General features: G+C 62.3%; 3 protein-coding genes across 6 annotated transcripts in view; 1 reads left to right on the top strand and 2 right to left on the bottom strand.

Moving 5' to 3' along the window:
* CHD3 (chromodomain helicase DNA binding protein 3) overlaps positions 1 to 9,325 on the bottom strand; it is a 43,449-nt gene extending 34,124 nt beyond the window's left edge. For 2 of the 3 annotated variants that reach the window (XM_072032185.1, XM_072032186.1), the window contains exons 1-5: positions 9,073 to 9,311; positions 3,561 to 3,679; positions 3,269 to 3,442; positions 2,019 to 2,143; positions 945 to 1,183 (exon numbers count right to left, since the gene is read on the bottom strand). In XM_072032185.1, the coding sequence (XP_071888286.1) occupies positions 945 to 1,183; positions 2,019 to 2,143; positions 3,269 to 3,442; positions 3,561 to 3,679; positions 9,073 to 9,304 (889 nt within the window). In that variant the 5' untranslated portion in view covers positions 9,305 to 9,311. Of the gene's footprint in view, positions 1 to 944; positions 1,184 to 2,018; positions 2,144 to 3,268; positions 3,443 to 3,560; positions 3,680 to 9,072 lie in introns of all 3 variants that reach the window. The other variant, XM_072032184.1, reaches the window with a different exon arrangement.
* Positions 9,326 to 13,899: 4,574 nt separating this feature from the next.
* On the bottom strand, positions 13,900 to 17,764 carry CYB5D1 (cytochrome b5 domain containing 1). Its single transcript, XM_072032227.1, has 4 exons — positions 17,458 to 17,764; positions 17,210 to 17,286; positions 15,765 to 15,977; positions 13,900 to 14,193 (listed from the first exon to the last, which is right to left on the bottom strand). Exons 1-4 carry the CDS (start codon positions 17,735 to 17,737, stop codon positions 13,963 to 13,965), a joined length of 801 nt encoding a protein of 266 aa, XP_071888328.1. The 5' UTR covers positions 17,738 to 17,764; the 3' UTR covers positions 13,900 to 13,962.
* Positions 17,765 to 17,776: 12 nt separating this feature from the next.
* On the top strand, positions 17,777 to 23,254 carry NAA38 (N-alpha-acetyltransferase 38, NatC auxiliary subunit). Of its 2 annotated transcripts, none has more exons than XM_072032228.1 (3): positions 17,777 to 17,922; positions 21,776 to 21,947; positions 22,865 to 23,254. In XM_072032228.1, exons 1-3 carry the CDS (start codon positions 17,869 to 17,871, stop codon positions 22,975 to 22,977), a joined length of 339 nt encoding a protein of 112 aa, XP_071888329.1. In that variant the 5' UTR covers positions 17,777 to 17,868; the 3' UTR covers positions 22,978 to 23,254. The 2 variants fall into 2 exon arrangements, with proteins under 2 accessions (XP_071888329.1, XP_071888330.1); XM_072032229.1 differs by having other exon boundaries at positions 17,790 to 17,922; positions 21,779 to 21,947.
* Positions 23,255 to 23,567: the final 313 nt, after the last annotated feature.

Below are 23,567 nucleotides of genomic sequence, written 5' to 3'. Positions count from 1 at the left end.
GTCTTGGAACATTGTCCCCAACGGGGAGGGGACCCAGGGCCCTAGAACTGTGTCCCCAATTGGGAGGGGACCCGGGGTTCTGGAGCCTTGTCCCCAAAAGGGAGGGGACCAACAGGTCCTGGAACCATGTCCCCAACTGGGAGGGGACCCTGGGGTCTCGGTATGTTGTCCCCGATGGGGAGGGGACCCGGGGGTCCTGGCACTTTGTCCCCAACCAGAAGGGGACCAAAGGGTCCCAGCACCTTGTCCCCAGTAGGAAGGAGACCCTGTGGTCCTGACACCTTGTCCCCAACCAGGTGACCCTGTGGTCCTGGCATCCTTGTCCCCAACATGAAGGGTCCCCAGGGATCCTGGCACCTTGTCCCCAGGGTGGAGGTGACCCAGGGGTCCCTTCACCCTGTCCCCAACACAGAGGAGACCCTGGGGGTCCTGGCATCTTCGTCCCCAACTGGGAGGTGACCCAGGGGTCCTAGTGCCTTGTCCCCAACATGGATGGGACCAATGGGTCCCAGCACCTTGTCCCCAACAGGACGGGTCCCCAAAGGTACTGGCACCTTGTCCCCAACAGGGAGGTGACCTGGGGGTCCTGGCGCCTTGTCCCCAACATGCAGGGTCCCCGGGGGTCCTGGCACCTTGTCCCCAACAGAAAGGTGACCTGGGGGTCCTGGCGCCTTGTCCCCAAGAAGAAGGGAACCCAAGGGTCCCAGCGCCTTGTCCCCAACATGGAGGTGACCTAAGGGTCCCTTCACCTTGTCCCCACCACAGAGGGTCCCCAAAGGTCCTTGTGCCTTGTCCCCAACAGGGAGGAGACCTGGGGGTCCTGGGGTCTCGTCCCTAACATGGAGATGACCTGGGGGTCCCGTCACCTTGTCCCCAACACGGATGGTCCCCGGGGGTCCCAGTGCCTTGTCCCCACCACGGAGGGTCCCCGGGGTGCCGCTCACCTTTCCCCTCCTTGGTCTTGGCCTTGCGCAGGGGCGGTGGCGGCGCCTCGGGGGCGACGGCGGCGACGGCGGCCGACACCTGCTCGGCCACGGCGGCGGCAGCGGCGGCGGCGGCGGCGGCCACGGCGGCGGCGGAGCCCTTGAAGGGGTTGTTGGCGCTGAACTCCCTCCACTTGGCCCCCAGGATGGTCATCATCTTGGACATGGGGATTTTGGGGTTCTTCTTGGCGATCAGGGGCCTGCGAGCGAGCGGCAGCGGGGCTGGGAACCCCACCGGGGGCTGCCCGTGGAGACCCCACCCCGAAAAGAGCTACCCCGGGGCGCCCCAAAGGGACCGTGGTGGCACACAAAGCATCCCAAAGTGCCTCAAAACGCCCCGAGGGGTCCTCAAGGAGTCCCACAGCACCCCGAGGGGCCCCAAAGCACCCCGAGGGGTCATCGAGAAGTCCCATAGCACCCCGAGGTGCCCTAAAACACCCCGAGGGGTCCTTAGGAAACCCCAAAGCACCCCAAGGTGCCTTCAACTGCCCCCAAAGCACCCCGAAGGACCTGTGGGAGCTCCCAAAACACCCTGAGGTGCCCCAAAACACCCCAAGGCGTCACTGAGAAGTCCCACAGCACCCCAAGGTACCCCAACACACCCTGAGGTGCCTTCAATGGCCCCCAAAGCACCCCAAGGCGTCCCAGCAGCACCCCATGAAGCCTTCAACTGCCCCTACACCACCCCGAGGTGCCCCAAATCACCCCAGGTAACTTCACCTGACCCCAAAGCACCACAAAGGGGCACCTGAGAGCTCCCAAAGCCACCCCAAGGGGCCCCACAGCACCCCAAAGTGCCCCAAAGCACCCCAAGGTGCCCCCCAGCACCCCAAGGTGGCCCAGCGGCACCCCAAGGTGCCTTCAGTTGCCCCCCAGAGAACCCCAAGGTGCCCCAAAACACCCCGAGGTGCCTCCAATTGCCCCCAAACCCCCCCGAGGTCCCCCCGCAGCACCCCGAGGTACCCCAAACCTCCCCGAGGAGCCTTCCCCTGCCCCCCCCCAGCACCCCGAGGCGCCCCCAGCCCCAGCACCCACCTCATGAACTGGCTGAAGGCCTTGTAGTTGGTGAGCGTGTGGTAGTCCTCCTCGGTGAAGATGTGGTCCACGTCCTCCAGCCCCCAGGCGCCCAGCAGCTGCGCCGACGACTTCTGCTCCACCGGCTGCGCCCGACGGGGACGGGGACAGGGATGGGGACAGGGATGGGGACAGGGGGTGGCACCAGCGGCGGCGAGAGCGAGAGAAGGGGAGCGAGTCAGAAACGGGCACGGGGACAAGGACGGGGGTGGGGACAGAAAGGGCAAGGGCAGCAGGACCCCATGGGGTGTAAATGAGGGTGGGGGGACCCCGTGGGGTCTGAAATGGGAACGGGGACCCCAATGGGATCCAAATGGGTGCAGGGATCCCATGGGGTCTGAAAGGGGCACCAGGAACCCCATGAGACCCACCATAGGTGCTGGAATTCCAATGGGATCCACCATGGGTGTAGGGACCCCAAAGGCCAAAACACAGGCACCGGGACCCCCATGGGCCCCAAAATGGTCATGGGGACCCCAACGGGATCCAAACGGGTGGGGGGAAAGCCATGGGCCATGAAATGGTCACCGGGACCCCAATGGGATCCAAACAGGTTGGGGGAAACCTTATGGGTCCCAAAATGGGCACTGGGACCCCAATGGAATCCAAAGGGGGGGAGACCCCAGGGCCCCAAAACGGTCATGGGGACCCCAACAGGATCCAAACGGGATGAGAGGACCCCATGGGTCCCAAAATGGGCACTGGGATCCCAATGGGATCTAAACAGGTGGGGTAAACCCATGGCCCATCGGGACCCCAAAGGGATCCACCATGGGTACAGAGACCCTATGGGCCCCAAAATGGTCATGGGGACCCCAATGGGATCCAAAGGGGTTGGGGGACCTGATGGGTCCCAAAATGGGCACCGGGACCCCAGTGGGATCCAAATGGGTGGGGGGAAACCCATGGCCCATCGGGACCCCAACGGGATCCACCATGGGTACAGGGACCCTATGGGCCCCAAAATGGTCATGGGGACCCCAATGGGATCCAAAGGGGTTGGGGGACCTGATGGGTCCCAAAATGGGCACCGGGACCCCAGTGGGATCCAAATGAGTGGGGGGAAACCCATGGCCCATCGGGACCCCAACGGGATCCACCATGGATGCAGGGACCCCATGGGCCCCAAAACAGTCACCAGGACCCCAAGGGGATCCAAAGGGGTTGTGGGGCTCCCCAGGGCCCCCAGCGCGCCCCCCCCCAGGCCATACCTTCACCTTCTGCCCCCCCTCCTCGTCCATCTTTTTCCGCCGCTTCGTCTTCTTCTCCTTCTTCTCGCGGTGCTTCCGCCGCTTCTTCTTGGCCACGCCGCCGTAGTCGCTGCCGCCGCTCTCCGACTTCTCCCGGTACTCGTCGCGCTCCGACTCGAACTCATCCTCGCTCACCTGCACCCCGAGACCCCCCCCGGAGAGATGGTCACACTGAGACCCCCCCCAAATCCCAGGACACCCCCTCCCAAATCCCAGAACCCCCCCCGAAAATCCCGGGACCCCCCCCCCTCACCAATTTTTTCCGTTTCCGCGGCTTGCCGGGTTTGTTCTCCTTCTGCTTGCGGGGGCCCCGCTTCTTCTTCTTCACCCCCAGGGCCCCCTCGAGGCCCCGCAGCAGCTCCTCGTCTCCGTCTGCAGGGACACGGCCGCCTGAGGGGTGGGGACGGCACCCAAAGGTGCCCCCGCAGCACCCCAAGGTGCCCCCAAAGCACCCCAAGCGGCCCCAAAGCACCCTATGGGGCCCTGAAGCATCCTGAGGTGCCCCAAATCACCCCAAGTGGTCCCTGGGAAGTCCCAAAGCACCCCAAGGGGCTTTCAATTGCCCCCGCAGCACCCTGATGTGCCCCCAGATCACCCCAAGAAGCCCCAAAGCACCCCAAGGGGTCCCTGGGAAGTCCCACAGCACCCCAAGGGGCCTTCAACTGACCCCACGGCACCCTAAGGTGCCCCAGAGCACCCCAAGGTGCCCACAACAGCCCCCACAGCACCCTGGGGTGCCCCACAGCACCCCATAGGACTCCACAGCGCCCCGAGGCGCCTTCAGTTGCCCCCATTACACCCCAAAAAGCCCCAGGAACGGGAACGCGCCAGCACCCGCCATCAGGAATGAGCTTTGGGGCTTTTTTCCCCAATTTGTCCCTTTTTGCGTGAAAAATGGGCTGTAGACCCATGCAGGATGGCTCAAATGCACCCTTTTTCCTTTTTATGGCAGTTCTTAACCCAAAACCAACCACCTCACATGGTGCCTTTGGGGCAGGGAAGATGAGGGGTGTAAAAAGCATCAAACCCCAACTTTTTGGGGGCAAAACTCGCAAGAATAAAACCAAGCAGCCGCAGCCGGGGTCTCCTCTGCCGCTGGCACCCACAGCACCCGAAAAAGAATAAAAAAAAAAAAAAAAAAAAGCACCAGAAATGTCATTTTTGGGGCATTTCCCCCATTCTTGGAAGCCTGGAAGGCTTTTTGGCTTTTTTATCCCAAAAAGACTCTGCAGGTTTCGCCCGGCAAACACCGGTCACCCGCTTCCATCCCAGCCCTGTGTAAATTGGGGCAAAAAAGCGGCTTTTGGTGAACGGTGCAGCCATGTGCTTGCAGAAAGCCTGGAAAACAGCTTTTTGAGGGGTTTTCACTTTTATTTATGGCATCAGAGGGCACCAAGTCCCAGGCAACAACAAAAAAACACAATTTATGGGGGATTTTAGGGCTTTGCTGGAGCCCGGCTGGTTCTGGGGTGAAAAATGCAGGATTTGGGGTTATCTGGAGCGATTTTGGGGGAGGTCAGAGGGAAATGCAGCACCCCCCCTGTTTGGGTGAGGATTTGGGGGATTTTTGCCCGAATCCAGCATCGTCGGCAGCCCCAAAAAGGGATGGAACGGGGGGACGTGGCCTCGGGGAGGGCCGCACCCCAAAATCCTCCCGGAAACGCCCCAATGCTGGGTTTTAGCCCCAAAAAAACGGGCGCGAAACCAACCCCGCGGTTTCCAACCGCAGCGGGCCCCGTTTCCCCCGGCTTTCACCCCAAAAAGCAACGAGCGCTTTGCACAACCCCTCCAGCCCGCGATGGGTTTCCCAACCGCTCCGTCCCACAGCGCGTTTTCCCCTTTTTGACCCCAAAACAGCGGCCGAGCTCAACCCCCCCCCCCCCGAGGCTCTGGGTACCCCAAAAGAGGCCGGGGGGGGGTCAATTGGGGACCCCCCCGGGTAAATCAGAGGCCAGTGAGGCTGGGTCAGGGGGGGTCAGTTTGGGACCCCCCCCCGGGTAAATTGGAGGCCAGAGGCCAGTGAGTCTGTGCCGGGGGGGGGGGGGGGAGTTAATTTGGGACCCCCCCTGGGTAAATCAGAGGCCAGAGGCCAGTGAGGCCGGGCGGGGGGGGTCAATTGGGGACCCCCCCGGGTAGATGTGAGGCCGGTGAGGCCGTGGGGGGGTCGGGGGGGGGGTGGTGGCGCGGTGCCGCCGCCGGGGTCACGCTCCCGCCTAATCCCCTGGCACTGCGCCGGGGGGGGGGGAACCAAAACAATCCCCCCCCGCGCCGCCCGCCTGCCAAAAACACCAACCCAAAACCACCCAAAAAACGTCTTATTTCTGTTTTTTTGTTTTTTTGTTTTTTTTTTTTCCCCTCGCCACGCGGTTGGGGGATCCACGCCCCGGCTTCCCCTTTTTTCTCCCCATTTTCCACTGCCCACCCCCCCCCAAATTCTGTGCCCCCCCCCCATCCATCTGCCCCCCCGCCGTCACCTTTGGGTGCTGCCCCCGGGGCGCAGCCGGGGCCGCCTCCTGCCATATTTTTATTTTTTAATGCATTTTCGAGGTTTTTTTTTTTTTTGGTGTTATTTTTTTTTTTTTTGTAATTTTTGTGGCCCCCCCCCCCCCCCCCAGACGTCGGTCGCGATAGGGGCGGGCATGCGCAGCCCGCCGGGCGCGTTGGCAGGCGATCAACGAGAATTTTCCACACACGTGACGCTTCCCCCCCCCCCCCGGCACCTTGAGACACAAAGCCCCCCCCAAAAGGAGGAAACGGGGCGAAAAAGGGAGATTTTAGCCAAAAAAAAAAAAAAAAGAAAAAAAAACGAGGTGAAAGAGCCCCAAAAAGGGCTGAAAACGGGGCTGGGGGAAAAGGGAAGGCGCTGCCCAAAAGAGGCGGGGGGGGGGTGGGGGGGGGTGAACAAAGGAGGAGGCCGCCGGTTCTCCAAAACGGGAGAAAACCACCCAAAGCGAGGGGCGAACAATGGCCCGGAAGGGGAGACGAGCGAAGCGTGGTTTTCCCGTAGCGGAAAAGCTCAGGTTTTTTGGGGGTATTTCACCCGTTTCCTCCCTCGGACTGACCCTCTGACTTCGTGGGAGAGCCAACTTGCCTCTTTTTGCCCAAATTTTTGATTTTTTTTTTTAAAAAACGTCGCTTTTGCTTTTTTTGAAGCCGTTTAAAGCACGCCCCCCACCCCCCCACCCCCACCCCAGCCGTTTTCGGTGCTCGGTCCGCCCCCCCTCAGGCATTGTTCTCGGCTGAAACGGGTTGGAAATGGCAAAAATGAGAGAAAAACAGGAAAAAAAAAAAAAAACAACAGCCTCTGGGACATCCCCGCGAGGCTGCCGGGAAAGTTGTGAAAAGCGCCCGTTTCACCTCAAATCCGGGGAGCCTCGGGGCCGTACAGCCGGACGCTGGCCTCCCGCCGCTCTGGGGAGAAATGTTAAAAAAGTGCAATTTCTGCTGCTCTGGGGAGAGAAAGGTGACAAAAACGACGTGTTACCGCCGCCCCGGGGCAGCAAAAGTTCAAAAAATGAAGAAAAATGCGTTTTACGGTCCTCTGGGGAGAGAAAAGTTAAAAAACGGGCGACCGGGGGGCTGCTCCGGGGGCAGCCGAGCAGCTGCACGTGGGCTGAGAAAAGAATAATGATGGGATTTGCCCAAAAAGCAGAGAAATGAGCCCAAAGGAGGCCGCGGAGGAGAAGCGGCGCCTTCCCGGGGAGGCCGAGAAAATTTGCCCGTTTCCGAGTGTTTTGGGAAACGGAGGGCTTCTAAACACCAGGGTCACCCATTTTGGGGTGTTCCTGGAAAAAATAAAGGGGCTTTTAATCGGTAATTTGCCCATTTTTAGCATTTCTGGAGAAGATGAGGTACTGACCCCCAGCTCTGAAACGAGGGAATTTATTGCAAAATGAGGAAAAAGAGCCCCAAAGTGGGCTTTTTTTTTAATCCAACCCATTTGGGCCACTTTGGGCTAAAAGATGCCTTCCCCCCCCACACACACTCGGTTTGAGGTGAAACTGGAGAAAAAGCGAAGCACAAAAAAAAGCAACAAAACGGGAGGGAGAAAAGTGAGCGGTTTGCACAGAAATGGCCCGATTTTAGGTCAGCGGCCCGGGGCAAACTGTCGGAAACGGCGCCGCCAGCCCCAAAATGACCCCGGGCGGCAGAGCCGGGCCCCGAGGGAGCCGCGGGGCGGCCCAAAGCGGGGCGTTTTCCACCCAAAATGGGCTTTTTGCCGTGTTTTTTTTTGCCCGTTTTCGGATGCCCACGCGGAGGCCGGGAAGTGGCGTGGAAGGAGCGAAAGGAGCCGAGGCGGCGGGGGCGAAAATGAGGTGAAACGGGGCGAAAATGAGGCAAAACGCGAAAAGCGGCGAGGCAGGGCGGGGGGGGGGGGGGTAAAGTGAGAGGAACTGAGGCAAAACGGGAAAAACTGAGGTAAAAACGAGAGAAAACGGGGCAAAGCGGCGCGCACCCGGCGGCACTGCCCGGCCCTGTGGCCACCTCTGGGGGGGGGGGGCGTGACCCCCCCCCCCCCCTCATCGCTCCCTCCCCAAAAAAAGGGGCACGAGGAGGAGGAGGAGGGGGGGGGGATGAAGGCCAAATGGGGGGGGCACATGGCTGGGGGCACCGCTTGGGGGGGGGGGCATGGGACAGAGCCTGGGGATGCTGAGGAGGAGGAGGAGGAGGAGGAGGGTGAGGGGGGGATGAAGGCCAAGCCCCCCCCTCACACAGAGCCCACCATGGGGGGGGGTAAATTGGGGGGGGGGGGGCGTTATAACCCCCCCCCTCACACACACAGAGCAGGAGGGGGCGTCACGGACCTCAAGCTGAGGATGATGGGGGGGGGGTGAAGGGATGAAGGCCAAGCATCTGTGAGTGCCCCCCCCCCACAGACAGGAGGCGGTGATGGGGGGGGGCTGCAAATTGTGTGTCCCCCCCCCCCAGGATTTAGGGCTGGAGGGGGGGGAATTGAAGGAGGGGGGCTGCAAAGAGCACCCCCCCCCCGTCATGGACCAGAGTGTAAAAATGGATGGGGAGGGGGCTGCAGAGTGCCCCCCCTCACAATTTGGTGTGTGTGGGGGGTAAAAATGGATGGGGAGGGGGGCTGGAAACTGCCCCCCCCCCCCCATGCTTCAGGGCAATGGATGGGGAGGGGGCTGCAAAGTGCCCCCCACACACACAATTCGGGGGGGGGGGGGGGCGTATAAAGCCCCCCCCCCTCACAAACAAGTTGGGGGGGGGTAAATATAAACGGGGGGAGGTGGTGACCGCCCCCCCTTCAGGGATGGATGTGGGGGGGGGGGCGAAATGGATGGGGAGGGGGCTCGGGAGGTGGCCTCCCCCCTTGATTTCCAGTGGGGGGGGGGGGAACATTGAAAGGGGGGGGGACATTGAAAAGGGGGGGTGCTGAGGGGGGGCACTGAGGGGGGGGTGACACCAGAGGGGGGGGTGACACCAGAGGGGGGGGGGGGGGGGGTGACACCAGCGGGGGCGGCCCGGTGCCCGCCCCCCCTCCCGGAAAGGGGAGGGGTGTGTGTGTGTGTGTGTTTAATTAGAGGGGGGGGGACACCTTAACGAGGAGGGGGGGGGGGCTCTCAGTGACCGCCCCCCCCCGCGCCGGGCCCGCTTGTTTACAAACAGCCCCCCCCTCACCACCCCCCCCCCCTTCACCCCCCCCCTCCCTCCCCGGCCCCGTTGGCGGGAAGGGCTCGGCGGGAAGCGGCTGAGGCGGGAACGGCGATGGCGGAGAGAGGGGGGGCACGGGGGGGGGGGGCCCTTACCTGGCGGCGCCGCAGTCGCCTCAGCGGCGGCGGGCGCGGGCGAGGCGGGCGCGGGGGGCGGCAGGAAGATGTCGGAGGGGCCGCGGGCGGCGGCGGCGGCGGCGGCGGCAGCGGCAACGGCGGCGGCGTCGTCGTCGTCGTCGTCTTCGTCGTCGTCGTCCTCGTCGCCGTCCGCCTCGGACACCGCCATCTCCTCCTCCTCCTCCTCGTCCTCCCTCAGAGGGGAAGCCATGGCGGTGCTGGGGGGGGGGGGGGCAGGGAGGGAGCGGGAGGCTGTGAGGAGGGAGGCGGGAGGCGGGAGGAGGAGGAGGAGGGGGGGGGGGGGGGTGAGGGTGAGGAGGGGGTGTGTGTGGGGGGGGGGGGGGGGGACCCTCCGCGCTCTCCCCCCCGCCCCGCGCTGAGGTGAAACCTCCCCCCCCCCGACAGGCAAAAAAAAAAAAAAAAGAAAAAAAAAAAAGGTGAAAACTGAGAGAAAACTGCCCCAAAAGTGGCGCCCCCCCGCGCCCGGAGCGCCCCCCCCCCCCTCTGCCTCTCCTCAGAAGGAGGGTGTGTGTGGTGGGGGGGGGGTGTGGGGATAAAAGAGGCGAAAAGGCTGGAAAAAGGTGAAAAGCGGCCCAAAAAAATAATTAAAAAAAAAAAAAAAATCTCTATATATTTATAAAAATAAAGCGCCACCCGCGAGGATTTTCCACGGGAGCGCGGAGCGAAAATGGCGGCCCCGAAATTTATTTTGAAAAGCGGCCCCCCCCCAAACACAACCCCCCCCCCCCCACCACCACCTCCAGGAGAAAGCGAGGAAAAAAGAGCGAAATTGAGGAAAAAAACGAGCCCCCCCCTCAAAAAAACCGCCCCCCGCCTCCCTCCCCACGGGGAAAAACGCCAAACCCCCCCAAAACTGCCTCCGTTTTGGGGCTTTTCGGTGGGTTTTTTTGTCCCCCCCCCCCCCCCCCCAACCCCCCCGCACACTCCCCCACACACCTTCCTGAAGGCTTAAAAAAAGAAATTTCAGAAAAAAAAAAAAAAAACACAAAAAAAAAATAATAAAAAAATTTAAAAAAAGCCTCGAGGAAAAAAAAAAACGAGGCAAGAAAAAAAAAAAAAATCCCCCCCTTTTCCTTTTCTTGCTTTTTTTTTTTTCTCTTTCTCTCTCTTTTTTTTTTTTTTTTTTTTTTTTCGGGGTCGCTCCCCCGCCGCTCCCCCCCCTCCCCCCTCCCCGGGCTCAAGAAATCGCTATTTTTTTTGGGGCCGCTTTGCGGGTTTTGGTGCCCCGCAGCCCCGCGGCTCCCCCGGCTTTCGGCGCGCAATATTTGTGGATTCCCGGCGCTTCGGGGGGGGCCCCGAAAGAGGAAGATTTCAGCCGAAAACAAAGATGGCTGCGGGAAATTATTGCCTTTTTTTTTTTTTTTTTTTCCCTCCTTTCTCCTATACTTCCCCCCCCCCCCCCAATAAAAAAAATATTTCGGCGGGGGGGGCGCGGATTAATCAGTACTCATGCTCAGTGTGACATCAGCATAAATTGTTAAAGGTTAACTAGTTCCATACTAGTCGAGCCGCCTTTTTTTTGCCCGTTTTCCCCCCGTTTCGACTACCCAAAACGGGGAGGGGGGGGGAGCTGAAAACGCTCAAAAAAAATCAAAAAAAAAAAAATAGTTTTTTTTTTTTTCACCCCTCCCTTCCCTACTTTTAAATACTTGGGCAGGGAGTGGTTTTAGGGTGGGTTTTTTGTGTTTTTTTTTTTTTCTTACTTTCTTTAGGCTGCAGGGCAGGAGAACAAAAAAAAAAAAAAAATGAGGAAAAAAATGCACGGAAAGGAAAAAAAATTAAAAAAAGAAAAAAGAAAAAAGGAAAGAAACGGCCTCGGAAGAAATTAAAAAAAATCTTAAAAAAAAAGGAAAAAAACGGCCTCAAAATCGCTTCTGCAATGCTCCCGACCCCGTGAAGACCCGTGTGGAAATTGGGGTGAAAAATGGCAAGTTTGGTGTCACAGCAGGGGACAAAAATCTGCCCCCAGGGCCCAAAACGCTCCCCGGCTCCACAAATGCACTAAAAAGCAGCAAATCCACCCAAAACAGGGCCGTGAGCGGGATCATGGCCCGGCCTGAGCTGCCCGCGGTGTTGGCAGCACTTTGGTTCTCCCAGGAGTCTTTTTTTTTGGCCTTTTTGCCCCAAAAGGCCACCCTGGGAGCCAGCCGGGGTGGCAGGGTCAGGCCACAAGTGGCACTGCCAGAAACGCCACTAAAAATGGTGAAAAATGGAGAAAAAGCCCCAAAACCGTGCAGTGCCGCGACCCCGTCTGCAGGCGCTGCACCGCAGCCTGGCCCCGGCTTTGAATTTTCCTCTTTTCGCTGTTTTTTCCCCCAAAGACTTGACAAAGCACCGGGGCCGCGCAGGGCTGAGCAGCGTCTGGCATCGCTTTTGCCTTTTTTCCTCCTTTTTTCTCCCAAATCTCGTTAGCAACGATCCATTTCCCTGTGCCCTGAGAGCACTCAGTGTCCATCTCCCTCGGCCCTCACACCCAAATCCTCCAAAACCACCAAAATCGGCGAGTTTTGGTGCAGGAACCAGCCCCGCTGCCCTGCGGGGAGGGGGTAACAAAATAACGATTCCCAAACCGCCTAAAACTCCCCAAAAAGCCCCAAACCTCCCCGTCCACCCTGCCCTGACCTCATGGTTGTGGGCAGCGCTGCTCCATTTTGGGGGCTTTTTGCTGCTTTTTCCCCCAAAACAATGCCCAGCGTGGCTGCTCGCCCCCCTTCCCACCACCTTCATCCCTGTTTTGGGGAGTTTTTGCCCTTTTTGACCATTTTTTGCGTTCCCAACCCTGCTCTGTGGGATGGATGGCACGGAGGCTGGCGGCCCCCCCCTCGCTGCCCCCCCACCCCCAGTTTTAGGGCTGGATTTTAGGGGGGGGCTCCCCCAAACCCCCCCAGACTCGGCGGCAGATGTTTTCACCAAAAATGCCTTTATTGGCCTCAAAACACACCCAGCTCCGTGGCAATACTTGGGGGGGGAGTCAAGGGGGGGTCCATTGTCCTGGGGGGCTGGAAAAGAAGGAAGGGGGGAGCTTTTGGGGTGGGGGGGGATTTGGGGTGGGGTTATGGTGTGGGATCGGGGGTTTTAGGGCGGGGGGGGTCAAAAAGGGCAATTTTGGGGTGGGGGCCGGGTATGGGGGGGGTCCAAGCGGTGGTTTTGGGGTTAGGGGGGTCCCAGTGGCAGATTTGGGGTTGGGGGGGGGCTCCCAGGGGCAGTTTTGGGACTGGGGGGGTCCCAGCAGTTTTGGGGTGAGATTTGGGGTTGGGGGGGGTCCCAGGGGCAGTTTTGGGGTGGGATTTGGGGCTGGGGGGGTCCCAGGGGCAGTTTTGGGGTGGGATTTGGGGCTGGGGGGTCCCAGGGGCAGTTTTGGGGTGAGATTTGGGGTTGGGGGGTCCCAGGGGCAGTTTTGGGGTGGGATTTGGGGCTGGGGGCTCCCAGGGGCAGTTTTGGAGTTGGGGGACTCCCAGGGGCAGTTTTGGGGTGGGATTTGGGGTTGGGTGTTCCTGGGGCAGTTCAGGGATTGGGGGGTTCCGAGGGGCACTTTTGGGGTGGGATTTGGGGCTGGGGACTCCCCGGAGCACTTTTGGGGTTGGGGGGTCTCCCTGGGACAGTTTTGAGGTGGGATTTGGGGCTGGGGTGTCCCAGTGTCAGTTTTGGGGCTGGGGGCTCCCTGGGGCCCTTTTGGGGTTAGGGGGCTCCCGGGGCCCTTTTGGGGCAGGATTTGGGGCTGGGGGCTCCCTGAGACCTTTTTGGGGTTGGGGGAGCTCCCCGGGGCACTTTTGGGGCAGGATTTGGGGCTGGGGGCTCCTAGGGGCAGTTTGGGGGCAGTTTTGGGACTGGGGGCTCCCAGTGTCAGTTTTGGGGCTGGGGGCTCCTGGGGCAGTTTTGGGGTTGATTTGGGGCTGGGGGCTCCTGGGACAGTTTTGGGGTTGGATTTGGGGATGGGGGCTCCCTGGTGCCCTTTTGGAGTTGGGGGGCTCCCTGGGGCCCTTTTGGGGCAGGATTTGGGGCCGGGGGCTCCTGGGGCAGTTTTGGGGTGGGATTTGGGGTTGGGTGTTCCTGGGGCAGTTCAGGGATTGGGGGGTTCCGAGGGGCACTTTTGGGGTGGGATTTGGGGCTGGGGACTCCCCGGAGCACTTTTGGGGTTGGGGGGTCTCCCTGGGACAGTTTTGAGGTGGGATTTGGGGCTGGGGGCTCCCAGTGTCAGTTTTGGGGCTGGGGGCTCCCTGGGGCCCTTTTGGGGTTAGGGGGCTGGCTCCCGGGGCCCTTTTGGGGCAGGATTTGGGGCTGGGGGCTCCCTGGGACCCTTTTGGGGTTGGATTTGGGGTTGGGGGGCTCCTGGGGCCCTTTTGGGGCAGGATTTGGGGCTGGGGGCTCCCTGGGGCCCTTTTGGGGTTGGGCGTTTCCCAGTGGCACTTTAGGGTTGGATTTGGGGCTGGGGCTCCTAGGGGCAGTTTGGGGTTGGGCGGTTCCCAGGGGCCCTTTTGGGGCAGGATTTGGGGTTGGGGGGGCTCCCGGGGCCCTTTTGGGGTTGGATTTGGGTTGGGGGCTCCTGGGGCCCTTTTGGGGCAGGATTTGGGGCTGGGGGCTCCCTGGGGCCCTTTTGGGGTTGGGCGTTTCCCAGGGGCACTTTTAGGGTTGGATTTGGGGCTGGGGGCTCCTAGGGGCAGTTTTGGGGTTGGGCGTTTCCCAGGGGCACTTTTAGGGTTGGATTTGGGGCTGGGGGCTCCCTGGGGCCCTTTTGGGGTTGGGCGTTTCCCAGGGGCCCTTTTGGGACAGGATTTGGGGCTGGGGGCTCCAAATCCCCCCGTGTGGGGGTGCCGTACCGGGGGGGCGGGGGGGGGGGGCGGCGCGGCCCTACAGCTCGCTGAAGTTGTCCCTGAAGTAGAGCAGCACGGTGGTGGCGAACTCGACGGGGTCCATGGCGAGGCGGAGCAGTTCGGGGGTGTCGTCGGGGACCCCGTTCTCCTCCAGCGTCAGGGTGGGGTGCAGGGTGACCCCCCCGCTGCGCCAGGTGTAGTTCCTGGCGTTGGCGTTCCAGGGCAGCGCCCGCCTCTGGATGTCCTCCACCGTCTCCTCTCCGCACACTGGGGGGGGGGGGGGGGCACGGGGGGTGAGGGACCCCCCCCCCAAAATTAAAGGGGGGACCCCAAAGGTAAAAGGAACCCCCCCCCGGTTGTATGTATGGGGGGTCACTAAAGGGCCAAAGGGCAAGCATGGGGGGGCAGTGGGGACCTAAAAAGGGGAAGGGGCAAGCGTGGGGGGGTCCTAAAGGCCCAACCCGCCCCCCTCCCCCCCCCAAGATGACAGCGGGGACCCCAAAAAGGGGCTGGGGTCAAGCCTGGGGGGCCCTAAAACCCAAAACCCCAATAAAGTGACTCCAGGGACACCCCAAAAAGGGGCTGGGGCCAAACCTGGGGGTCCCCTAACCCCTCCCCAAAGTGATACCAGGGACCCCCAAAAACGGTCTGGGGACAAGTCTGGGGGTGCCCTAAAGCCCAAACCCCCCTAAAGTGACTCCAGGGACCCCAAAAAGGGGCTGGGGTCAAGCCTGGGGGCCCCTAAAACCCAAAACCCCCCTAAAGTGACAGCGGGGACCCCAAAATGGGACAGGGTCAAACCTGGGGGTCCCCCAACCCCCCCCAAAGATGACAGCAGGGACCCCAAAAAGCGGTTGGGGTCAAACCTGGGGGCCCCTAAAACTCCCCTAAAGTGACTCCAGGACCCTCCAAAAAGGGGACGGGGCCAAACTTTGGGGCCCCCTAAAGTGACAGCAGGGACCCCAAAATGGGACAGGGTCAAACCTGGGGGTCCCCCAACCCCTCCCCCAGTGACACCAGGGACCCCCAAAAAGGGTCTGGGGACAAGTCTGGGGGGTCCACTGAGACCCCCAACCCCCCCCCCCGGGTTAAAAGTGGGGACCCCAAAGAGGGGACAGGGTCAAGTCTGGGGGTCCCCTAACGCCTGACCCCCCCTAAAGTGACTCCAGGGACCCCAAAAAGGGGCTGGGACCAAACGTTGGGGTCCCCTGACCCCAATCCCCAACCCTGGAGACCCCCAAAAAGGGGATGGGGCCAAACCTGGGGATCCCCTGAGTCCCCCAACCCCCCCAAAGTGACACCAGGGACCCCCAAAAAGAGGATGGGGCCAAACTTTGGGGTCCCCTAAACCCCCAACCCCCCCCCAAAGGGGCACCATGGACCCCCCCAAAGGGTGTGGGGACAAATCTGGGGGTCCCCTGAGCCCCCAACCCCACCCAGGGTGACACCAGGGACCCCCAAAAAGGGGAGGGGGCCAAACCTGGGGAGCCCCTAAAGCCTCAACCCCCCCCAAAGGGACACTGGGGACCCCAAAAAGGGGCTGGGGCCAAACCTGGGGGGCCCCTAAACCCCAGCCCCCCGCACAAAGGGGCACCAGGGACCCCCAAAAAGGGGACGGGGCCAAACCTTGGGGTCCCCCACCCCCCCAAAATGACACCAGCACCCCCCCCCCCAAAAAAAAAAAAAAAAAAAAAAAAAAGGGTTGGGGCCAAACTTTGCCCACGCCCCCCCCAAAAAAAAAAACCCGCAGCCCCCCAAAACCCATCTGGGGCCAAGCCTTGGGGTGCCCCCACCCCAAAAGGGTCCCCCCCGCGCCCCCCCCCCGCGCCCCCCCCTCACCTCCAGGAGGTGCTGCTGCCCGGTGAGGGTGTTGAGGAGCCGCAGCAGGCGGGGGGCTGCGGAGAGGAGCCCCACCTCCCGCCGGGGGTCCCGCCACCACGGCGGGGGGGGGACCCAGTCCGAGCTCGGCGTCGGGGGGGGGTCCCCGAGCAGGGCCGCCCCCGGGGAGCGGAAGGAGACGCAGCCGGTCCGGGGGTCCACGCGGGTCCTGGGCTGTGGGGGGGGGCGGGGGGGGTGAACGGCAGTGAATGGGACCCCCCCCCCCCCCCCCCCGGGTCTGGGACCCCCCCCAGGATGCCCCCGTCCCACATTGGGACCCCCCCCCCCTCATACTGGGACCCCCCAAAACCCAGTGCCCCCCCCCCTTCCAATCTGGGCCCCCCAAAGGGGCACTGGGACCCCCCCCCCAACTGGGATCCCCTCCCCCGAGACCTCCCCATCCCATACTGGGCCCCCCCCCCGCTCCATACTGCCGACCCCCTCCCCCCATACTGGGACCCCCCCCCCCCCCCGCGTCTGGGACCCCTCCCCCAGAGAGACGATTCCCCCCCCAACCCCAGGACTCCCCCATCCCACACTGGGACCCCCCTCCCCCATACTGGGACCCCCCCCCCTTCATACTGGCAACCCCCTCCCCCCATACTGGGATTCCCCCACACACTGGGACCCCCCTCCCCCATACTGGCCCCCCCATCCCATACTGGCCCCCCCCCTCCATACTGGCGACCCTCTCCCCCATACTGGGACCCCCCTCCCCTCCATACTGGGACTCCCCCACACACACTGGGACCCCCCCATCCCATACTGGGACCCCCCTCCGCACACTGGGACACCCCCTCCCCCATACTGGGACCCCCCCCATCCCATACTGGCCCCCCCCCCTCCATACTGGCGACCCCCTCCCCCATACTGGGACTCCCCCACACACACTGGGACACCCCCCCTCCATACTGGGACCCCCCTCCACACACTGGGACCCCCTCCCCCATACTGGGACTCCCCCTCCACACACTGGGACACCCCCCCTCCATACTGGGACCCCCCTCCACACACTGGGACACCCCCCCTCCATACTGGGACCCCCCTCCACACACTGGGACACCCCCCCTCCATACTGGGACCCCCCCCTACATACTGGGACCCCCCCCTCCATACTGGGACCCCCTCCCCCATACTGGGACTCCCCCTCCACACACTGGGACACCCCCCCATCCCATACTGGGACCCCCCCAATTCCATACTGGGACACCCCCCCTTCATACTGGCGACCCCCTCCCCCATACTGGGCCCCCCCCATCCCATACTGGCCCCCCCCCCCTCCCCCATACTGGGGACCCCCCATCTCATACTGGGACACCCCCCCCCCCTTCATACTGGCGACCCCTCCCCCATACTGGGACTCCCCCTCCACGCACTGGGACCCCCCCCTCCCCCCCCCCACTCACTTCGCCGGTCTGGGGGTCAAACCAGTGGCTGATGTCAGTCCCCAGAGCCTCCAGTAGGGGCCGCAAGCTGGGATCACCTGGGGGGGGGGTGAGCAGAGGGGGGGGGGCGATCACCTCCGGCCCTCCCCCCCCCTCCCCTCCCCCCCCCCCCGGGCCCTCCGGGAACCCCCATAACGGCTGGGGGGGGGGGGGGGTCCCGGTGCCCCCCCCCCCCAAAATGAGGAGGGGGCGTCCCGGTGCCCCCCCACCTCGGCGCTCCCTCAGCACCGGCTCCAGGTCGAAGACGCGGCCGAGGGCGCTGAGCCAGGGCCGCCCCCTGCGGGCCGCGGCCGCCACCTCCCGCGGCGTGAAGTACCGGGGCCGCTGCTGCGCCGCCATGGCAACGCCGCCGCAAAGCGCCGTCGCCGAGGCAACGCCGCCGCAAAAGCGCCGTCTCCACGGCAACGCTGCCGTAAAGCGCCGTCTCCACGGCAACGCCTCCCCGCTGCCGTTGAGCCAAGCCCCGCCCCCAGCGCGCCTCGCTGCCATGGCGACGGCTGCGGGGGGGGGGGCGGGAGAGCCGGAAGCCGCCCCGCGCGGGGTGTGCTGGGAGTTGTAGTCCCCGCCCCCCCTCCCCTCCCCTCCCCGCCGCGCGGGGGCTGCCGGGAAGCGTCGGCGCCATGGCGGAAGCGGCGGGGGAGAACGGCTGCGGAGGGAGGGGGCGGGGCCCGGCGGTGAGAGGGGGGGGGGAGGGGGGGTATGGGGGGGTATAGGGGAATGGGGGTCTATAGGGGACCGGGGGGGTGTATAGGGGGTCTATAGGGGGTCTGGGGGGTCTGTAGGGGACTAGGGCTCTATAGGGGACATGGGGGATATAGGGGACCGAGGGGTTTATAGGGGTCTATGGGGGGTATGGGGGGGCTATAGGGGACTGGGGGTCTATAGGAGACCGGGGGGGCTATAGGGGGTCCATAGGGGGTATGGGGGGGCTATAGGGGTCTATAGGGGGTATGGGGGGGCTATAGGGGACATGGGGGCTATAGGGGTCTATAGGGGGCATGGGGGGGCTATAGGGGAAAGGGGGTCTATAGGGGGGCTATAGGGGACATGGGGGGGCTATAAGGGACCGGGGGGGCTGTAGGGACCGGGGGGGGGGCTATAGGGGTCTGGAGGGGGGCTATAGGGGACATGGGGGGGCTATAGGGACCTATAAGGGACTGGGAGGGTTTATAGGGGGTCTATAGGGGGTGTGGGGGGGGGCTATAGAGGACTGGGGGGCTATAGGGGATATGGGGGGGGCTATAGGGACCTATAGGGGTCCGGGGGGGGGGGCTATAGGGGACCGGGGATCTATAGGGGACATGGGGGGGCTATAGGGGACTTGTGCTCTGTAGGAGACCGGGGGGCTATAGGGGTCTATAGGTGGTCTATAGGGGACATGGGGGGGCTATAGGGACCTATAGGGGACCGGGGAGGTCTATAGGGGGTGGGGGGGGTCTATAGAGGACTGGGGGGCTATAGGGGATATCGGGGGTCTATAGGGACCTATAGGGGACCGGGGGGCTGTAGGGGACCGGGTCGGTATAGGGACTGGCGGGGGGTCTGGGGGGGGGCTATAGGGGACATGAGGGCTGTAGGGATCTATAGGGGACCGGGGGGGTTATAGGGGACTATAGGGGGTCTATAGGGGGTATGGGGGGGGGTATAGGGGACTGGAGGGGGTCTACAGGGGACATGGGGGCTATAGGGATCTATAGGGGACTGGGGCGGTATAGGGACCAAGGGGGCTATAGGGGACTGGGGCTAGAATAAGGGACTGGGGGACTATAGGGGACATGGGGTCTATAGAGGGCCAGGGGGGCTATAGGGGGCCAGGGGATCTATAGGGGAAGGGGGATCTATCAGGGCTTGGGGGGCTATAGGGGACATGGGGTCTATATGGGACTGGGGGGCTGTAGGGGAGCGGGGAGGTATAGGGAACTGAGGAGCTATAGGGGATGAGGGGCCATAGGGGAGGAGGGGGCTATAAGGGGCCAGGAGTTATAGGGCACAGGGAGCTATAGGGGACTGAGGACCTTAAGGGGCTCAGGGGACCATAAGGGACCGGGGGGGCTATAGGGGGGCTGCGGGGGGATCGGGGCAGTGCGGGGGGGGGGGCACAGGAGGGCTATAGGGCCCCTAGGAGCTGTGGGGGCTGGGGTGAGGGGTGGTATGGGGGCTATAGGTGGTCCTGGGGGGTATGGGGGCGCTATAGGCAGTCCTGGGATCAATAAGGGGGGCTGTGGGGGGCTGTGGGATCCATGGGGGGGGGCTATAGGTGGTCCTGGGATTCTGGGGGGGGTCTGTGGGATCTATAGGGGGTCTATGGGTGATCCTGGGGGGGGCTGCAGGCCATCCTGACACCCTTAGGGACCCATAGAGACCCATAGGCACCTATAGGGGACCAATATGGGATCCATAGGGGACGCATAGGCACCTATAGGGACCCATAGGTGCCTGTAGGGTGCTCATAGAGACCCATAGAGCACCCATAGGGGACCCATAGGCACCCACAGGGACCTATAGGGCATCTATAGGGCACCCATGGGAACCCACCGGGTACCCATAGGAACCCACAGGGACCTATTGAGCCCCCATAGGCACCCTTAGGCACCCATAGGGAACCCATAGGTGCCCATAGGGCACCCATAGGCACCCCCAGGGACCTATAGGTGCCCATAAGACACCCATAGGGGATCTATAGGGACCCACAGGGCACCCTTAGGCACCCCCAGGTACCCGTAGATGCCCATAGGGCACCCATAGGTGACGCACAGGGATCCATACGGGCCCATAGGGACCCACAGGGACCTATAGGGCACCCATAGGGGACCCGTAAGCACCCATAGGCACCCACAGGGACCCATAGGGCACCCCTAGGCGACGCATAGGGATCCATAAGGGCCCCATAGGGACCCATAAGTGCCTACAGGTGCCCATAGGGTACCCATGGGGGATCTATAGGGCCCCATAGGGATCCATAAGGGCCCCATAGGCGCCTATAGGTGCCCATAGGGTACCCATGGGGGATCCATAAGGGCCCCATGGAGATCCATAAGGGCCCCAGAGGGTCCCATAGGCGCCTATAGCGCATCTATAGGGCACCCACGGGGACCTATAGGGCACCCATAGGGCACCCGTAGGGGACCCGTAAGCACCCACAGGGACCCATAGGGAACCCCTAGGCGACGCATAGGAATCCATAAGGGCCCCATAGGCGCCTATAGGTGCCCATAGGGTACCCGTGGGGGATCTATAGGGCCCCATAGGCACCCATAGGGGACCCATAGGGCACCCCTAGGTGACGCAGAGGGATCCATAAGGGCCCTATAGGTGCCCATAGGGTACCCATGGGGGATCTATAGGGCCCCATAGGCACCCATAGATGCCCATGGGGCACCCCTAGGTGACGCAGAGGGATCCATAAGGGCCCCATAGGGTCCCATAGGTGCCTATAGGTGCCCATAGGGTACCCATGGGGGATCTATAGGGCCCCATAGCGGACCCATAGATGCCCATAGGGCACCCATAGGTGACGCAGAGGGATCCATAAGGGCCCCATAGGGATCCATAAGGGCCCCATAGGTGCCCATAGGGTACCCATGGGGGATCTATAGGGCCCCATAGGGGACCCATAGGTGATGCAGAGGGATCCATAAGGGCCCCATAGGGATCCATAAGGGCCCCATAGGCGCCTATAGGTGCCCGTAGGGTACCCATGGAGGATCTATAGGGCCCCATAGGCACCCATAGATGCCCATAGGGCACCCCTAGGTGACGCAGAGGGATCCATAAGAGCCCCATAGGCGCCTATAGGTGCCCATAGGGTACCCATGGGGGATCTATAGGGCCCCATAGGCACCCATAGATGCCCATAGGGCACCCCTAGGTGACGCAGAGGGATCCATAAGGGCCCCATAGGCGCCTATAGGTGCCCATAGGGTACCCATGGGGGATCTATAGGGCCCCATAGGCACCCATAGGGGACCCATAGGGCACCCCTAGGTGACGCAGAGGGATCCATAAGGGCCCCATAGGGATCCATAAGGGCCCCATAGGTGCCTATAGGTGCCCATAGGGTACCCATGGGGGATCTATAGGGCCCCATAGGAACCTGTAGGGGACCCATAGATGCCCATAGGGCACCCCTAGGCAACGCATAGGGATCCATAAGGGCCCCATAGGCGCCTATAGGTGCCCATAGGGTACCCATGGGGGATCTGTAGGGCCCCATAGGAACCTGTAGGGGACCCATAGATGCCCATAGGGCACCCCTAGGTGACGCAGAGGGATCCATAAGGGCCCCATAGGGTCCCATAGGTGCCTATAGGTGCCCATAGGGTACCCATGGGGGATCTATAGGGCCCCATAGGGGACCCATAGGGCACCCCTAGGTGACGTAGAGGGATCCATAAGGGCCCCATAGGGTCCCATAGGTGACTATAGGTGCCCATAGGGTACCCATGGGGGATCTATAGGGCCCCATAGGGGACCCATAGGCGCCTATAGGTGCCCATAGGGCCCTCACCCCCCCCTCCCCAACCCCAGCAGACCCCCGGGGGGGGCCACCCCCGCGCGCGGCGGCGCCTGGAGGCGCTGCTGAACCGCAGCCTGCGCATCCGCATGTCGGACGGGCGCACGCTGGTGGGGGCCTTCCTCTGCACCGACCGCGACGCCAACGTCATCCTCGGCTCCGCGCAGGAGTTCCTCAAGGCCTCGGGTGAGGGGGGGGGCACCGCCAAAAATAAATATTGGGGGGGGGTTGTAACAGAGGGGGGGGGGTCCCGTGTGTGCTACGGGGTGCCCGGCTCCTTGCTGCTGAGCTCCCTGCCCTTTATTTGTTTTTTTAATTTGAATTAATTTAATTAATTTTTTTAATTGGGGGGGGTGTGGTAGTGTTGGCACCTCGAACCCTGACCCCCCCCCTCCCAAAAAAAAAAAATAATGGGATTTTTATATGGGGGGGTCCACACATGTGCCATGGGGTCCCCTTCTCCTTGTTGCTTAGCTCCCTGCCCTTTATTTTTTTTTTAAATTTGAATTAATTTAATTAATTTTTAATTGGGGGGGGTGTGGTAGCGTTGGCACCTCATCCCCTGACCCCCCCCAAAAAGAAAATTGGGGTTTTTGTATGGGGGGGTCCACACACATGGCATGGGGTCCCCTTCTCCTTGCTGCTGTGCTCCCATCCTTTAATTTTTAATTATTAATTAACTCTTTAATTGGGGGGGGTTGTTGTACTATTGGCACTTTGTCCCATGACCCCCACAAAAAAAAAAATGTTTTTTTTTTTAAACCGGGGGGGGGATCCCCATGAGCACCACAGGGTCCCTTTCCCCTTGCATCTGCGCTCCCTTCCATTTAAGTTTTAATTTTTAATTATTTTTTTAATTGGGGGGGGTCATGGTAGTGTTGTCACCTTGTTCCCTGACCCCCCCCCCCAAAAAAAAGAAAATTGGGGTTTTTATATGGGGGGGTCCCCATGTGCACCATGGAGTCCCCGTCTTCTTGCTGCTGTGCTCCCATCTTTAATTTGTAATTTTAATTCTTTTTTTTTTTTTTTGGGGGGGGGAGGGGTTGGGGGGCTGTTACCGCTCCCCCCTGACCCCCCCCCCCTCTCTGTGTGTCCCCCCCCAGACTCATTCCCCGGCAGCGAGCCCCGGGTGCTGGGCCTGGCCATGGTCCCCGGGCACCACATCGTGTCCATCGAGGTGGAGCGCGAGGGGGCCGCCGCCGCCCTCTACCCCTAGCGGCCCCCCCCGGTGTGACGGACCCCCCCCCGGAGCGACCGACCCCCCCCAGGAGCGACCGACCCCCCCCAGGAGTGATGGACCCCCCCTGGAGTGATGGACCCCCCCAGCAAGTGACAGACCCACTCCGGATTGAAAGACCCCCCCGGAGTGTGACGGACCCCCCCCCCCCCAAAAGTGATGGCCCCCCCAGGAGTGACGGACCCCCCCCGCACTTCATGGCCCCCCCCCAAATGACAAACCCCCCCCAAATATAATGGACACCCCCAGACCATGATGGAGACCCCGAACGTCTGATGGACCCCCCCACATGTGAGTGACCCCCCCCATGTGTGAGGGACCCCCCCCATCACCTAACAGCCAACATCTGATGGACCCCCCCACGAAGAAACAGCCCCCCCCCCAATCTCAGAGCCCCCCCCCCCAATTTACCATGGGGGGGAGGGTCTCATGGCCCCATTGAAGCCCCGACATTGCACCCCCAAGTCCTTGTGCCCCCCCCCCAAATTCCTGACCCCCCCCCCATCTCCCCCCATCCCATAATGCCCCCCCCCAGCCCCTGACCCCTCCCCAAATCCCCCCCCCCCCCC

This window comes from Anas platyrhynchos, chromosome 37 (assembly GCF_047663525.1).
Source record: "Anas platyrhynchos isolate ZD024472 breed Pekin duck chromosome 37, IASCAAS_PekinDuck_T2T, whole genome shotgun sequence".
Taxonomy (NCBI): domain Eukaryota; kingdom Metazoa; phylum Chordata; class Aves; order Anseriformes; family Anatidae; genus Anas; species Anas platyrhynchos.
Note: the sequence above shows the minus strand (reverse complement) of the source record. Positions and strands in the feature narration are given on the sequence as shown.

Coding starts and splice junctions, on each gene's coding strand:
- CYB5D1 (XM_072032227.1), bottom strand. CDS start 17,737: ATGGCAGCGAGGCGCGCTGGGGGCGGGGCTTGGCTCAACGGCAGCGGG. Junction 17,287..17,457: donor GGTGCTGAGGGAGCGCCGAG/GTGGGGGGGCAC, acceptor CCCCCCCCCCAG/GTGATCCCAGCTTGCGGCCC. Junction 14,194..15,764: donor GGCAGCAGCACCTCCTGGAG/GTGAGGGGGGGG, acceptor CCCCCCCCCCCA/GTGTGCGGAGAGGAGACGGT.
- NAA38 (XM_072032228.1), top strand. CDS start 17,869: ATGGCGGAAGCGGCGGGGGAGAACGGCTGCGGAGGGAGGGGGCGGGGC. Junction 17,923..21,775: donor GGAGGGGGCGGGGCCCGGCG/GTGAGAGGGGGG, acceptor CCCCAACCCCAG/CAGACCCCCGGGGGGGGCCA. Junction 21,948..22,864: donor GGAGTTCCTCAAGGCCTCGG/GTGAGGGGGGGG, acceptor GTCCCCCCCCAG/ACTCATTCCCCGGCAGCGAG.